At 41.6% G+C, this 13,538-nt stretch overlaps 1 protein-coding gene across 1 annotated transcript in view; it reads right to left on the bottom strand.

Moving 5' to 3' along the window:
• Positions 1-13,538, bottom strand: part of LOC5568618 (serine/threonine-protein phosphatase PP2A 65 kDa regulatory subunit) — a 39,017-nt gene that overhangs the window by 13,998 nt on the left and 11,481 nt on the right. Inside the window, exons 3-4 of the mRNA XM_001652402.2 lie at positions 5,195-5,842; positions 4,371-5,136 (exon numbers count right to left, since the gene is read on the bottom strand). Of these exons, the coding sequence (XP_001652452.1) occupies positions 4,371-5,136; positions 5,195-5,842 (1,414 nt within the window). The remainder of the gene's footprint in view (positions 1-4,370; positions 5,137-5,194; positions 5,843-13,538) is intronic.

The following is a 13,538-nucleotide window of genomic DNA, read 5'->3' as shown; positions in this document are numbered from 1 at the left end:
TCTCAACTATGCGAATTCCATTACCCACTTGCCCCACGGTACCTTAACCCGAAAAAAAGACTAACAGAGCGCTCTCAACTGGGAGACACGTAAGAAAGCGTTCACCATTCGATCACCGAATGCATTCAACTTAAAGTACGGATTTCGCGTTCACTGAATCATTCCGCTGGATGTATTGTCGCACCGCCACCAAACCGGATCGCGCCAGGGAGATTCGCGCCGCGCCTCAACTCGCCGCATTTTGAAACTAGTCTTTTAGTGTGGCGCTGCATTCATACGATTTTTATGAACACAGCGCACTATTCACATATTAGCTGCGACGCTCGTGGCCCGAGAAAACAATAATTTTCAAGTGTTGGTCTTGATTTCTACCGGATGCATAATATTTCCAGTTACTGAGCGCTCATCAGCAGTCAAATACGAATGCCACTCCAGCGGAATTGGAATGTAAATAATCATTCGTTACTGCAATCGGTTGCCTTCGGCACACGGATTCAGTTAGTAGTGAATCATTCTGTTGTCGTTTTTGTCTAACTTGTCGCTCGGCGAATAAGTAGAAAGCGCATTGGAAATTGAAATACTCAGCTTGGTGGAAGAAATGATAAGGAAAACCTCGCTATTGATTGCGTGTGAAAGTGAGCAAGGGGAACGCAACAATCGAGTGAGTGTTTTCATGTCCTAGGGTCTAGTGTTCCGTCGGTTAGATGAAGATTAAATCCCGAATAACATTTCTGTTTTTAAATTTCATCGAATAGTTTATCATCTTTAAGGAAGCAGAAAAGTGCAGCCTCGCTGGACCGATAGTACTGTACGAATGCTTCCCATTTCAAACTGCTTCCTTAGGAGTTCCAGAGGGGAACAGGTGTGCAGGAAGTGTTCAACTGAGTTATGCACTTGGAAAGTTTCGCAGATTCTTCGATAATTGGGTCCGCCATCGAAATGGAGACTTTCGTATGTCCCGTTTGAAGTCGGGAGAGGATCACTTGTTCCCTTCTGTCTAAACGGTCTTCCCACTTTTTGACGTTCCCTTTAATTTTTCTAATGAAGAGACTCTCTTTGCTTTGCCGTTGCTGCCTCCATGTATTGTTAACTTTTTCCCGTAGCCACGATTTGAGATTGTCACCTGGGACATTGTGAGTCAGACGCGCGTTGTCTCTGCCGGTATTAGCTCACCTATCCGCTTTCTCGTAGCCCGCGATTTCGCTGTGGCCGGATACCCACATTAATGTGATGTTTTCTTCGTCGTCAAGCACCTCCTGTATATCCTGGATCCAAGGGTGCTCAATGGTGTCCAATGATATTGCTGCTCTGGTGCTAGCCGAATCGGTGGCGAAGAGAACCGGCCCGATAAGGTTCGACGGTTGCAGAATTGCTTGAAATATGACGGCTGCTTTTGCCGAGAAGACCGAGCATTGGTTGGGAGGGCTCTTGCTTTTCCGAAAGCCGATACCTATCCCCACTTTCCCGAGAGTTGTTGATCCTTGGCTGGGAATCGAACCCATGACCTTCCGCTTAAGAAGCAAAAGCGTAACCTCAAGGCTACGGACCCCCTAAGGAAAAGGCCTTGGATTGCTTTATTTTTAATTCAGATAGTTAACTATCTTTAATTTCCTGGCGGGCCAGCTCCTGGCTCCGTTCCGGTGTCGCTCGGATACCGGAGGGAGCTCTATGCCGGCCACGGATTTTAAGGTGACGATGAATCGAAGCCAAACTTCAAATTTTCAAGAGCACAAATCTGGAGTACCAAACACCCGTTTGAACTAAAAACTTAATCGATTGGTCACCACCAGCCAGTGATTAGATTTTCAGTTTAAACGGATGATTGGTTCTCCAAATTTGTGCTCTTGAAAATTTGAGGTTTGGCTTCGATTCATCTCCACCTTAAGATCTGTTTGGCCTGTATTTCAATACAGGCTTCCGATCCGTCGTTCTTGGTTCTTTCCAAGAAACAAATTGACGTACCAATACTGTTAGCCAATTTGTAACGAAAAGGCAAGACTCTGGCTTCGGCACAGGCCGAGACGGCTGGCATGGAAGGCAGAAGTCCTGAGATTATCCGGATCACGTTGTTGTAGATTCCTCCTAGGTTGTCGATCAGTTCGTCGAAGCGTTGACCCGTTATTTCGATCCCGCAAAACAATTGGCTGCTAACGATTGCGTCGGCAACTCGGATTCCGGACGTTCAATCGCTTCTTTTTTGTTCCGGATAGCAGCCTTAGCAGGTTAATTCGGGACATGCATGCCGACCGGACATTATTAAAGTAGGCTTTGAAAGAAGTTACGCAAAGGATCTTAACGGTTTTCTTGTTTGGCATGGCAGTACCGTTGACCGTGATCGGCTTTTTTGGTGGTTGGTGAAGCGAATTGCAGATGTGGAGTCTTGCACATTTGGTTGCTGAGATTTCAAGGCCCATTTTGTTTAACCATGTGGCGACTGCATTGACGGCCGCCTGCCATTTTCGCCTGACCATCTTCGGGTGAACCCATGTGGGTAGCAGCAAGATGTCGCCGGCGTGTACACCTTTCGGCAAGGATCGGAAGACACCATTCATTACAACCAGAAAGAGCGTAACGGTGATAACCGATCCCTGCGGAACATCAGTTTCTTCGGGGATTTCTTTAGACCGGAAACGACGGTTGTTTAGAAAGTTTTTCACGAAGCTGGCAAGATTCCCTGTTACACCCCAGTCCATTAGGCAGCGTTCATTTATTACGTAACGCTAAAATTGAAACTTTTTGACCCCCTCCCTTCCGTAATGCTTTTTGTAAGGAAATTCGAACCTACTCCATCCCCCCTTTAAGCTAAGTATGCTGTTTCGCTCAAGAAAAGTAAAGAAATTTCTTGACTGAATGGGTCAAGAAATTTCCTACAGAGAGTCCCAATTGAATTGACATTTCTTCTCAACTGCGTACTGCGATCAGAGAAATGTGATTTTCTGGACCATTTCTGGGAAGAAATTTTCCACGCATCGAGATAGGCGATTCCTTTTCTTGTCAGTAGCAAACCAGCCTTTAAGCGTTACTTAATTTGTGGACGCCACCTTAGACACTTTAATATTCCCGGAGTACAGGCTCGGTTGTAGGCCTTCGCCAAGTCTAAGGAAGCCATTTCAACGTGTTCATTGCTTTCTAATCCCCCTTTGAAGATGTCCTAAGAGCCGCGAAATAGGTTCGTTTGCATTTCTCGAGATACTCCACCAGCCTGCGATTTGCCATCCGCTCCATCATTTTTGCAGCTTGTTAAGGCTATTGGGCGAAATTCACTGGGATCGTAGTTCGTACCAGAAGCCTTCGGGATGGGCACTACCAGGCTGCATTTCCAGTTGTCGGGAAGGGTCCTAGCTAACCATTCGCTGTTGATTAGGTATAGTGCCTTTCCTTTTCCTAACGATGGTAATTTCTTTCAATATTCGACAGCCAATCTGGTCCGGGCCGGCAGATTTTCCTTTTGCCTTGCTTTCGTGTCCTCTCTTGAGCCACTCGCTATTATTATGCACTTCGTCTTCGACACATCGATGTTCAGTTCGATTTGCCTAGTTTCAATCCTTAGTCGAAGGTACGTATCTGCCATCGTCTTAAAGTTCCGTGCTAGAATATCAATATCGTCCGCGAACCCAAGTAGCTGGACGGCCTCTCTGAAGATCTATCGCAATTTCTGACTTAGGTAACGGACAGGAAGGAGGCAACCCTCATACAATTGTCTAGGACTGAACCACCTACGAGTTTGTGCGCAATGCTTAATGATAATGCTAATGCTAACTGGAATAAATTCTCTTTCCAGAACAATAAAAAATTGAACATCCTTTCGGGATGAACATGCCCTCAAGCAGTGCTGTAAAACGGTGAACAGAGTCTGCTCATGCAAACAGAAAAATGCTATCGCATCGGTGCGATTGCGTTCTTGCTTTCTTTGCCCAAGAGCGCCCCAGACGGCATCGCATCATTTTATTTTGATATACATTCACGCATGCGATTCCCTGTATTATTTCTACAATAACACCATGTATCTGTCAATTTTCTCCATACCGTCGTACATTAGTTTGAAATCTATCTATTATTATCATAACCCACCCAATGATTTACAAAAATAGCTATGAACGGAAAAAGAAAGACTGTGATCAGACTCTGCTCATCCAGCAATCACGCTGTTTTTACATTTGTTTTGTTCTGGTTCTCCAACGCAAGAATCTATGAGCAAATCGGTCGCTGTTGGTTCGAGAGCGTGGATCCTGCTAAATATTGGTTCATTTTGCGTAAACGGCATGATTATTTCCACCACTGCCCTCAAGGCGCAAACATCGTAACTTTGTTGGCACCTATGGAAGCTTAAAACTATCCCGAATACAGAGATTTTCCAAAATTTTACTTACTATGCAGATAGTTGCTGTTCTTGTACATGACCAAGATCTGGTTGATGATGTTGGTTTCGGCCCATTGTGTTCCGAAGGTCTGTACAATCTTCTTCATATTCAACGTAGCAGCTTCACGAATGGCGTACACGTGGTCATTCAACCAGTTGAAGCAGAGATCCCGCAATTTCTGGTTGAAGTATTCCTGACCGAGCTGTCCGGCTAGCAGAGGCATATACTCGATAATAGCCAGTCTGACGCGCCATTTCGAGTCCTCGGCCAACTCGACGATGGCCGGCAGCAGAGATTGAGACAGCTGTTGAATTCCAATGACGTCGTTGATGCAATCCAGTGTGGAAATGATATTCAGACGCACCTCTGGCCATTCGTCCTTCAGCTGGATCAGGAAAAGTTGCAACAAATGATCGATGGTGTTGGTGCGACCCAGGATAGGGCTGAGTCCCATAATGACCGAAGCGAGTGCCGATTTGACGTGTTGGTTCGGATCGGCGACCAGTTCTTTGACGTAGGGTAAAATCGAAGTCATGATGATCTGTTCCTGGCTGCTCTTTTCCAGGTTGGCACAGAATTCGGTTACTTTGGTGGCAGCCGAGGCGCGAACTTCTGCTTCAGTGTCCTTCAGCAGGTATTGGAATGCCGGAACAAGATCGGTTTTGGTGATTTCCGGCCCAACAGCCTTCTGCAGGCCAGTAAACTTCTCTGCCACCATGTAACGCACTCGCCACGAGGAATCATTGACGCATTGACGCAAAGTCGGCATGACGCTCTGGAATGTAACGTTAGATAAGTAAACCGTTGTTGAATTTGTCGATGTTTTAACTTACGTGTTCCACATCGTCCTGGGGCAACAGCTGGGCAATACTAACGCAGGCCTCCACCGCCAGCAATCGGACCGAATCCTGATCGTCCTGGGCCATCTGCACAAACATCGGGATCAAGTCCGATTTCAGATACTCCAGCTCGACGACCTTGGCGAATTCACCCAGCTTTCCGGCAGCAGCTCGCCGAACCATGGGAGTTTCGTCCTGACACAGCTGCCGGAAGTTGTTCCTCAGTTCGGCCTTGACTGCGGCCGATACCCTTGGATAGCAAACCGAGAACAGTCCGCAGGCAGATGTGCGGGATGTGAACCAATCGCCCGAAACCAAACGCTGCAGCGTTGGAACAACGTGGATTTCCAAATCCTGTGCACTGTGCTGAGCGGCCACAATTCGCAGCGATTCCACAGCCTTATCGCGGACCACAGTTTCCTCGACGGTGGCCAACGATTCCAGTGGAGGAATCAGGTACATGGCGTACTCGGGACCTCCGACCAGGGCGGTGAAATTGCCCAACTGTTCCGCCAGCGCCAGCAGCACTTCGTCCTCATCGTAGATGGTTTCGGTCAGGAACGGGATCAACTCAGTGCGGGTTCGCTCCTCACCCAAGGCAAGGGCAATCGTCGACAGCTTCTTGATAGAGTTTAGGCGCAGCTGAGGAAAAACAAACGATATTAATGCACTTTGTCTCCATACAAATCGAATCGACTGTAATTTGTATCAACATCTATCAAATATTTTTATGATAAAAAAATTGAACTAATCAAATGCTAATCGGAGAAACTGATGGGTGTTCGAATCGACAGATGCCTCTTCCTACGCGTCAAATTCGGTTCAGGGTCAACCAAGCTCAAAGCTGCCTGTCTTGCTGGATTGTCGTCGATTTCATTCCCCTCAATTCCACAATGGCCGGGCACCTAGTAAAATGTAACTTCGTTTTTAGGGGTCAATTGCTTCAGAGAAAGATTGCATTCCTACACTAACTTTGATTTACATGTGATTGCCTTTAGAGCATTCAAAGCTCGAGAAAATACAGATCTTTGCAAACCTATAGTTTCTTTTGAGACAAACACTTGCACAGTCAATGATGGCTTGTATTTCAGCTTGGAACACAGTGGGACTGCGGCCCATAGCGATTACTTTGCTGATACCAGGACAGAAAACCCAGCTCTGGTACTGTCGCCCATCTTTGAACCGTCTGTATAAAATACATACAATAGAACCTGGACGTAAGCTTGGCTCACCAGAATCCCAAGTACAGCGGCTTGGTTTAACCACTTTCAAGGGAACATCATAGTTGGTCTTCGTTGTCATCCAATCTTCTATTGTTTTCATATCTGAATTCAAATTGAATTCCATGATGATCTTCATGTACCAATCAAATCACCATCTAGTATTATATTATAACGAATAAACAAGCTTCTCCTGAGCGGTTACCTCATTTGTCTTGGGCCGCCATATCAGTGAAGCATAAGTAATTTTTGGTCGAACTATTGCTGAACAAATTCAGTTTATCATATTAGGTCGCAATCCCCAAATTTTTCCTAGGGTTTTATTGCAGACCCATAGGGCATTAGTACCCATACTTATGACCTTGTTCAGATTAGAATTACAGTTCAATTTCTTATTGTAATTGTAATTGCTCGATCCACACCCTGGCAGACATCCGTCCGCCTATCTAGACACGGGCTAGGTGAGGACCTACCAAGCCTCCCCCGTTAACATGTCCTATACCGTTTAGCACACCGGGATCTTCCACAAGCAGGCGCCGGTATTTAAAGCGGTCCCACAAGTTTCAGATACATTAAATAGATATAGTCCCTCTGGCACTAAACCGAATAGCGCCCTCCACATCATCACCAGCACTGCCCATCCCGCGCGCCAACAAAATGCCGGAAGTAGCGTGCCGTGTAGCACATCAGATGTTTTACACAGCACACCACCTCCGACACCATGCTCAACGTACAGCAAAGACAGCGCTGATAAAAAGCGGAATGCGTCATTCGATTCAGTACCAGAGGGACTATAAATGTAACGAAGAGGAAATGAAAAAGATAGTAGAGATGGTTTTTCTGTTGGATTGCTGAAACGAGAAGAAATAAATAAAGTTATTACGTTAAAACGTGGTTTTTATAGTTAAATAAATGTATCGATAGTTTCTCATCTGTTTCTTTTCCGTATCGTAGTTGCGTCGATTATATCCAACTCGAGTTTTATCGTCTCCGCTCGGGCAATGAGGACCGCGATGAAATGAAAATATAAAAATATGAGCATTAGTGTTTATCTATTATTTAATGTGGTTCTCATTTGCTTTCCAATACCTAAGTAACATGTGAACTCTGCCTCTATCAGAAAATTCTAATAAATTATAATTTATCCTCCTACACTTCCCTAACACAAAGTATCTCTATTAAATAAAACATTTACTAGTGCAAAAGCGCAAATAATAACCAAACAAATACCCCAAAATTCTTTCTCATTGTACGACAAACATTTCAAAACTATTACGAAATGCTAAAATTCAACAATAACTACCCTCAACAAAACTTTCATTCAATCACCCTTAAAATACCTACACAGTCATCAGTAGACCCTGCACTATAATAACCTCCTAATATAACGCAGAGCTAAAAATGCTCTCTTGCGTTACACAATCTAAACAAGAAGCTATTTTCAAATACTTCCCATAATTTGTGCGCGGCAAAACAGATTCCACTTTCTACATAATGTAACCCAGCATGAACAGCTGCCCAACTCTCCAGATCTGCGCCCTCCAAGTTCCAAGGTGCTGCTGCCTTACGTTGAAAACTTCTTTCCTCAAAGTCTGTCTATCAATTCCGAACTCTATTGCATTCTACCATACCAATCAGACCCTATTCTTGACTAGACACAAAGTCATAACCCCAATGTGATGGATTTACCCAGTAAATCCACAACCTTGTCATAGCCCCTTTTACGTTAAGCAATCCTCGAGAGTCATCCATATTGATGCTTGGCAAAAAAAAAATATAGGTGTCAGTATTCAATCCACAAATTCCAAATTACACCACATTACGTTGGTCCGTTTGGCGTCGCCGGTGGATACCTGTTCTGGCATTCGTTTCTTTCAAATTTTACTTCTGTCCTCCCACTTTATCAATACGAATGTTGACGAATCACGATAATCTGAAGATCGTGACCAGAACGGAGGTAGGATTTATCACTAGGGACCAACCACCACCTAGAATTACAGTTCAATTTCTTATCCAAAGTAACCCCAAAGTGTTTAACTTCTTACGAAAATTGAATTTGAACTCCATTCAAAGAAAGCTGTGTAAGCTTTACCTTTTTCCTTCTGGTAATAGTTTTTGAAGGGTTTACGTTTAAACCCTCTTTTCGATACCATTTGAGAGTCATGTTTAACGCAGTTTGCAACCGATCGGAAATCGTGGTATCAAACTTTCCACGAATCAAGATGGTCACATCAGCGGCATATCCAATTACCTCAATACCTTGATCTTTGAGATTTCTAAGGAGTTCGTCTACTACAAGAGACCACAGTAAGCACGATAACACTCCTCCTTCAGGACATCCCTTAGTAGATCTTATAAATATTTGCGCACCTCCTAGATCAGCAAAAATTATCCGATCCTTGAGCATAGTCATAACTAGTGATCATTTATAAGAGAGATACGCGGAAGCTGACATTTCTGTCAAAGTGTGAGCCAATCGAGCAGCGAGAGCTGTCAAAGCGTGAGCCAAACGAACATGCGTTATGTTTCTTTTAAACTTTTGTTGAGGAGTAATGTAATCCGCTTGATTTTTTTTTCGGTGAAAGTTGTTTTGCATAGAGCAAAAAACATGTTTTTTTTCATTTTTGAATGTTTGTCAATGCGATATTTAGTTGTTGATTTTTTCTGTTGTTCATCAGTTTTAAAATGTAGCTCAAAGATCTATAACGAAACAAAATACAATGTTTAGCGATGAAAAAGTCATGTCCGTTTTACAATATTTTTCTCGACGCCGAGCAAACTCAGCACTGCTGGTCTGTTGCCAAATCATTCCATTTTACTTCCGCTTATCTCTCATATAAAGGATCACTAGTCATAATTCATTCGAAAATACTTTTATCCAAGTCCCTTGCTTCCATGGCTGAACTCGTAGCACTATAGAATGCATTATCGAAAGCTTCTTCAATATCGAAAAAAGCAACCACGGCTATTACTTTGGTTTTAAGAGATTTCTCGATTTTATTTACCATCGACTGCAGCGCCGTACCTAATGGTAGATTTACCTTATTGATACGCAAATTGGTATTTACAAAGAGGCATTTCTATTAAACTTGTGTACTTGATAAAGTCATCAATTATGTTTTCCATTGTCTTCAAAAAAAAAACAGAGGAAAGGCTTATAGGTCTAAAGGCTTTGGGAGTTGTTTTACTCGAACCTTTTGGCACGCTTTAGTATTATATGACAGCGGAACACTTGCTTAGAATATTTCGGTTAAGAGCGGACAAAGCGTCTCTTTTCCTTGTTGCAGTAAGCCTGGGAAAATGTCATCTTTTCCGGCAGATTTGAAAGGCTGAAAAGAACTCAATGCCCATTCGACCCTTGAAGGCGTGAAGATTTCACAAGTTTTCTGATAGGTATTTATCGACCATACATGTTCTGCCTCATCTGAGACCTGTTCTTCATCAGAATATGGGATCGATTCAGGGAAATGAGTTCTCATAATTACTTCCAGTATTTCAGAAGAGTCAACAGTAAAACTGCCGTCTTTTTTTTAAGGCTATCTAGACCATTTGAAAGGACTTTGGGCAGCTTTGCAGCTGCAGGAGCGTTGTTGATGCTTTCACATACCCGTCTCCAATCCTTACGTTTGGCGTGCCTTAGTTCTCTGTTGTATTCTGTTTGGGCTTTTTTGTATTCAACCCAATCTAAAGTTATCTTTGCTCTATTGAACAACCGCCTGGATTTCTTCCTCAATCCTGTCAGCTTATCATTTCCCCCAGGCACATCCCTGTTAGATGACCTTTGTCGAATAGGAAAGCTAGCATAAGATGAGACCATTTGGTCAATGACCTATTAGAAGCATTCTCAGTTAACCTTCCAGTCGTCACGCGGTTTGCCACCGTCAGAATCACCCCGCTGCAGTTGTGAACGAAAAGCGAGCTATTTTCACTAGTGTTGTACAAAATACAACAGCGCGACGACTGAAGTGTAAAGAAACAGTCGTTAACTGTTCAACGTTATCAGAGGCGTCTGGTCAGCCTGTTCAACCTGTTCATTGAACAGGTAGACCATTTGAATCAAAATCGTACAACTAATATAAAAAAGTAAATCAAATTCAACAAATTTTAAAATAGCATGAGTGTGCGTTCATACGTACTACATAGAAAGTAGCATAATAATTGTCCCAAGGCAACAAGAACGATCGCGTAGTGTGCTGAGTTCACGCACCATGTAAAAAGCTCGCTTGACATCCACAGCACAAGCGTGGTATTTCACCAAAGACAGCAGCGCAAAAGTTGAAGAGAAACTACTGTGCCTGTTCAACTGCTGCTGTTGAACCAAATCCCATATAACTAAGGTCCCACATACATTCACAGCTTAGTAATCTGTACACGCTCAAAAGCATACATGTGTGGAAACAACCCGTTCAACGAAAGAAGTTGAACAGGTTTTACTTTTTCTCCTTCCGAAATATTGGTGCACGCTAAGCAGTTTCCTAATAGAATGCATTTTGTTCGGAATAGATCGGATATCCAATGTCCATCCAGACATATTTACATCAACTTAGAAGGATATCCACATTATAAAATGAGAGGTTTTAATAATTAAAATCAAATTTATAACAATTCGAATGCATACCAAGCATACGTAAATTCGATTAATCCAATGTTAAACTAATTATTTCTGGTCTTTGGTGAAGTTAGCGCAGTCAATATGGAAATAGAGTGTTCTTAGAGTGCAAATTGCATGCTTTACGGTGCTAACTTTCATGCAATACGAAATCGGTTTCTCTCGACAGGTTCAACCAGCCGATTTGAACAAGCTGAAGAAGATGATAAAAGCTCAGGAAGAATGTATTATCAATGGAATTAGCGCATTTATTTTTGCTCCGTAGACTGCTCCAATGTCCATATTTTAATAATAGATGATTCCATATCTGTTTTCTCTATAGTTTATTGTGGGATTCATGTTGTTTTTAAAGAAGGATTAACCTTTCTAACGGGATTTTCGGCTCGCCACCGAAGCGGACAGCGCACAAATCATTCGCGATGTGTTCTTACGCTGCATTCATACAATTCAAGTACCGCCGTGTGGGGTGACATTGGTGCTAGGGGGTGACTTTGACCGCCCTTTTTGATGCATCTCTTGAATTGCACGGGAGGCAAAAAACTAATCCATGACCATCTAGTGGCTATTTATAACGTATTCGACCTCCTGAAATAGTTTTTGACATTACTCGCAGCTGTAAGTGACACAAATCTCTGCCAAAAATAAACGAATTTGTAACAACATTAGGTAGAATCGAATAAATAAATAAATAAATAAATAACGTATTCTTGAAGCTTGCCACATTGTTTTTTATTATTCTGGTTATAATTTGCTGTAAAAATCTTGGCCCAAAGTCACCCTTATGGACCAAAGACGACGGTATTGCTCATTTTAAATCCACATCCAGTGGCGGCGATAACGCGCAGATATGCGCGCAACGTCAACATTCAAGTTATCTAAATCTGAATCACTGCGACGATATACCACCATTTTCTGTTGATCGCATTCCGTGGATTTTTTTTGCAGAGCACAATACACACATATTCACATATTAGTTGTAATGCCTAAGGTTGGTCCCTTTTAAAATTATTTAAATAAATAGTGTTTTTTCTATATTTCTGCCGGATAGACGAGATTAATATGCAGATGAAAACATTTGCAAATCAAGTAAAACGTACCAATAAATCGTAAAAAAATACACACTGCAGTTATTTTACTAAATGCAAGAATATATGCAAATACGCGCACATTGATACATTTTGCTATTTCTGATATGTTTTGTAGCTGAAACGTGCAAAATCTAGTTAATCACCAGTTTACCGTTTACATAGGCGTTATTTACCCAACTATAAAATATATTTTTCTTGTTGTTGCACAAGTGGCTTATTTGAGCACGCGACGCCTCTGAACGTTATACGAATTCTTATTCGTGAAATAAAAACGATATAGATCCCAATTCAGGGTGTCGACCGAATTTTGAAAATAAAATTCCCTGACTTTCCCTGACCTTCCAGACCATGTTGATTTGTTTGTTTGGTAGAGTTTATGTTTTAAGTCGTATGAATATACTGAGCAATAGTTTTAACGATAATTTTTTTAAAGTTGATATGATAAAACTGAGCACATGGATATGCACTTTTCAAATTTGATAATTTGTATTAATAAAGCGGTAAAAGCTGAGTAGAAGCTAAGTAAATTCTGAGTCATCTATTGATCGTATTGAAATCTTCAAGCTCAAAAGTTAATTTTAAAATTATAGAAAACGATGTATTCGGATATTGAACTAACTCAGATAAAATTTCACAAGTTTCAGGCATAAAGGACAATTTTGGACACCTTCCGCAAGCTGATTATACCATTTTTCATACATAAGACATCACTCTATTAAGATCATTACTATGTTTTTTTATTGAAAGGACTTTCTTCCTGAAATGTGGCTGCTTCTTTTTTAGGTAAAATTACAGCCATTGTCAAAGAACTTTCTTTGAAAAATTCGTCAAGGAATTCAACAAAAAATCTAAGAAATTCCAATTCAAATTCTTAAATGTATTTTTTCCAAGTATTCCTCCAATACTTCTTTCTCCAGGAACTCCTCTAATATTTATCCCAGAACCTCCTCAAATGTTTTATCCAATTAATTTAATATCACAAAGAATTATGGTTTAGGAACTCTTACGTTATTCCTCCATAAACTAGTCCAAAGATTTTCAACTAGTTTAACAATTTTATAATTACACCTCCAGTAGGCGAATTCCGGCGCGTATTTTCTTTGAAGAGAAAAAAAAATTTCTTGCTGGTGAATAATGGAAGACAGTTTTCTCTCTTTGAAGAAATTGTTCACCGCAATTCACCTACAGAAATCTCTAAAAAATATTGAAGAATTTATTTTAGTCATGATTGTAAACCTAGATATTAATTTAGAATCCATAGGGATAATACAGAAATACTTCAAAAAATGTTTAGGGATCACATAGACACCTTTTATTGTGTTATTATGTATGTGATTTTTTGAATTCAAGCAATCGTTTTCCCCAGAAATTTATCTAAATATTTTTAACGGAATGAATTCTGGAATTGAATAACGCGATAA

This window comes from Aedes aegypti, chromosome 2, assembly GCF_002204515.2.
Source record: "Aedes aegypti strain LVP_AGWG chromosome 2, AaegL5.0 Primary Assembly, whole genome shotgun sequence".
Taxonomy (NCBI): Eukaryota; Metazoa; Arthropoda; class Insecta; order Diptera; family Culicidae; genus Aedes; species Aedes aegypti.
Note: the sequence above shows the minus strand (reverse complement) of the source record. Positions and strands in the feature narration are given on the sequence as shown.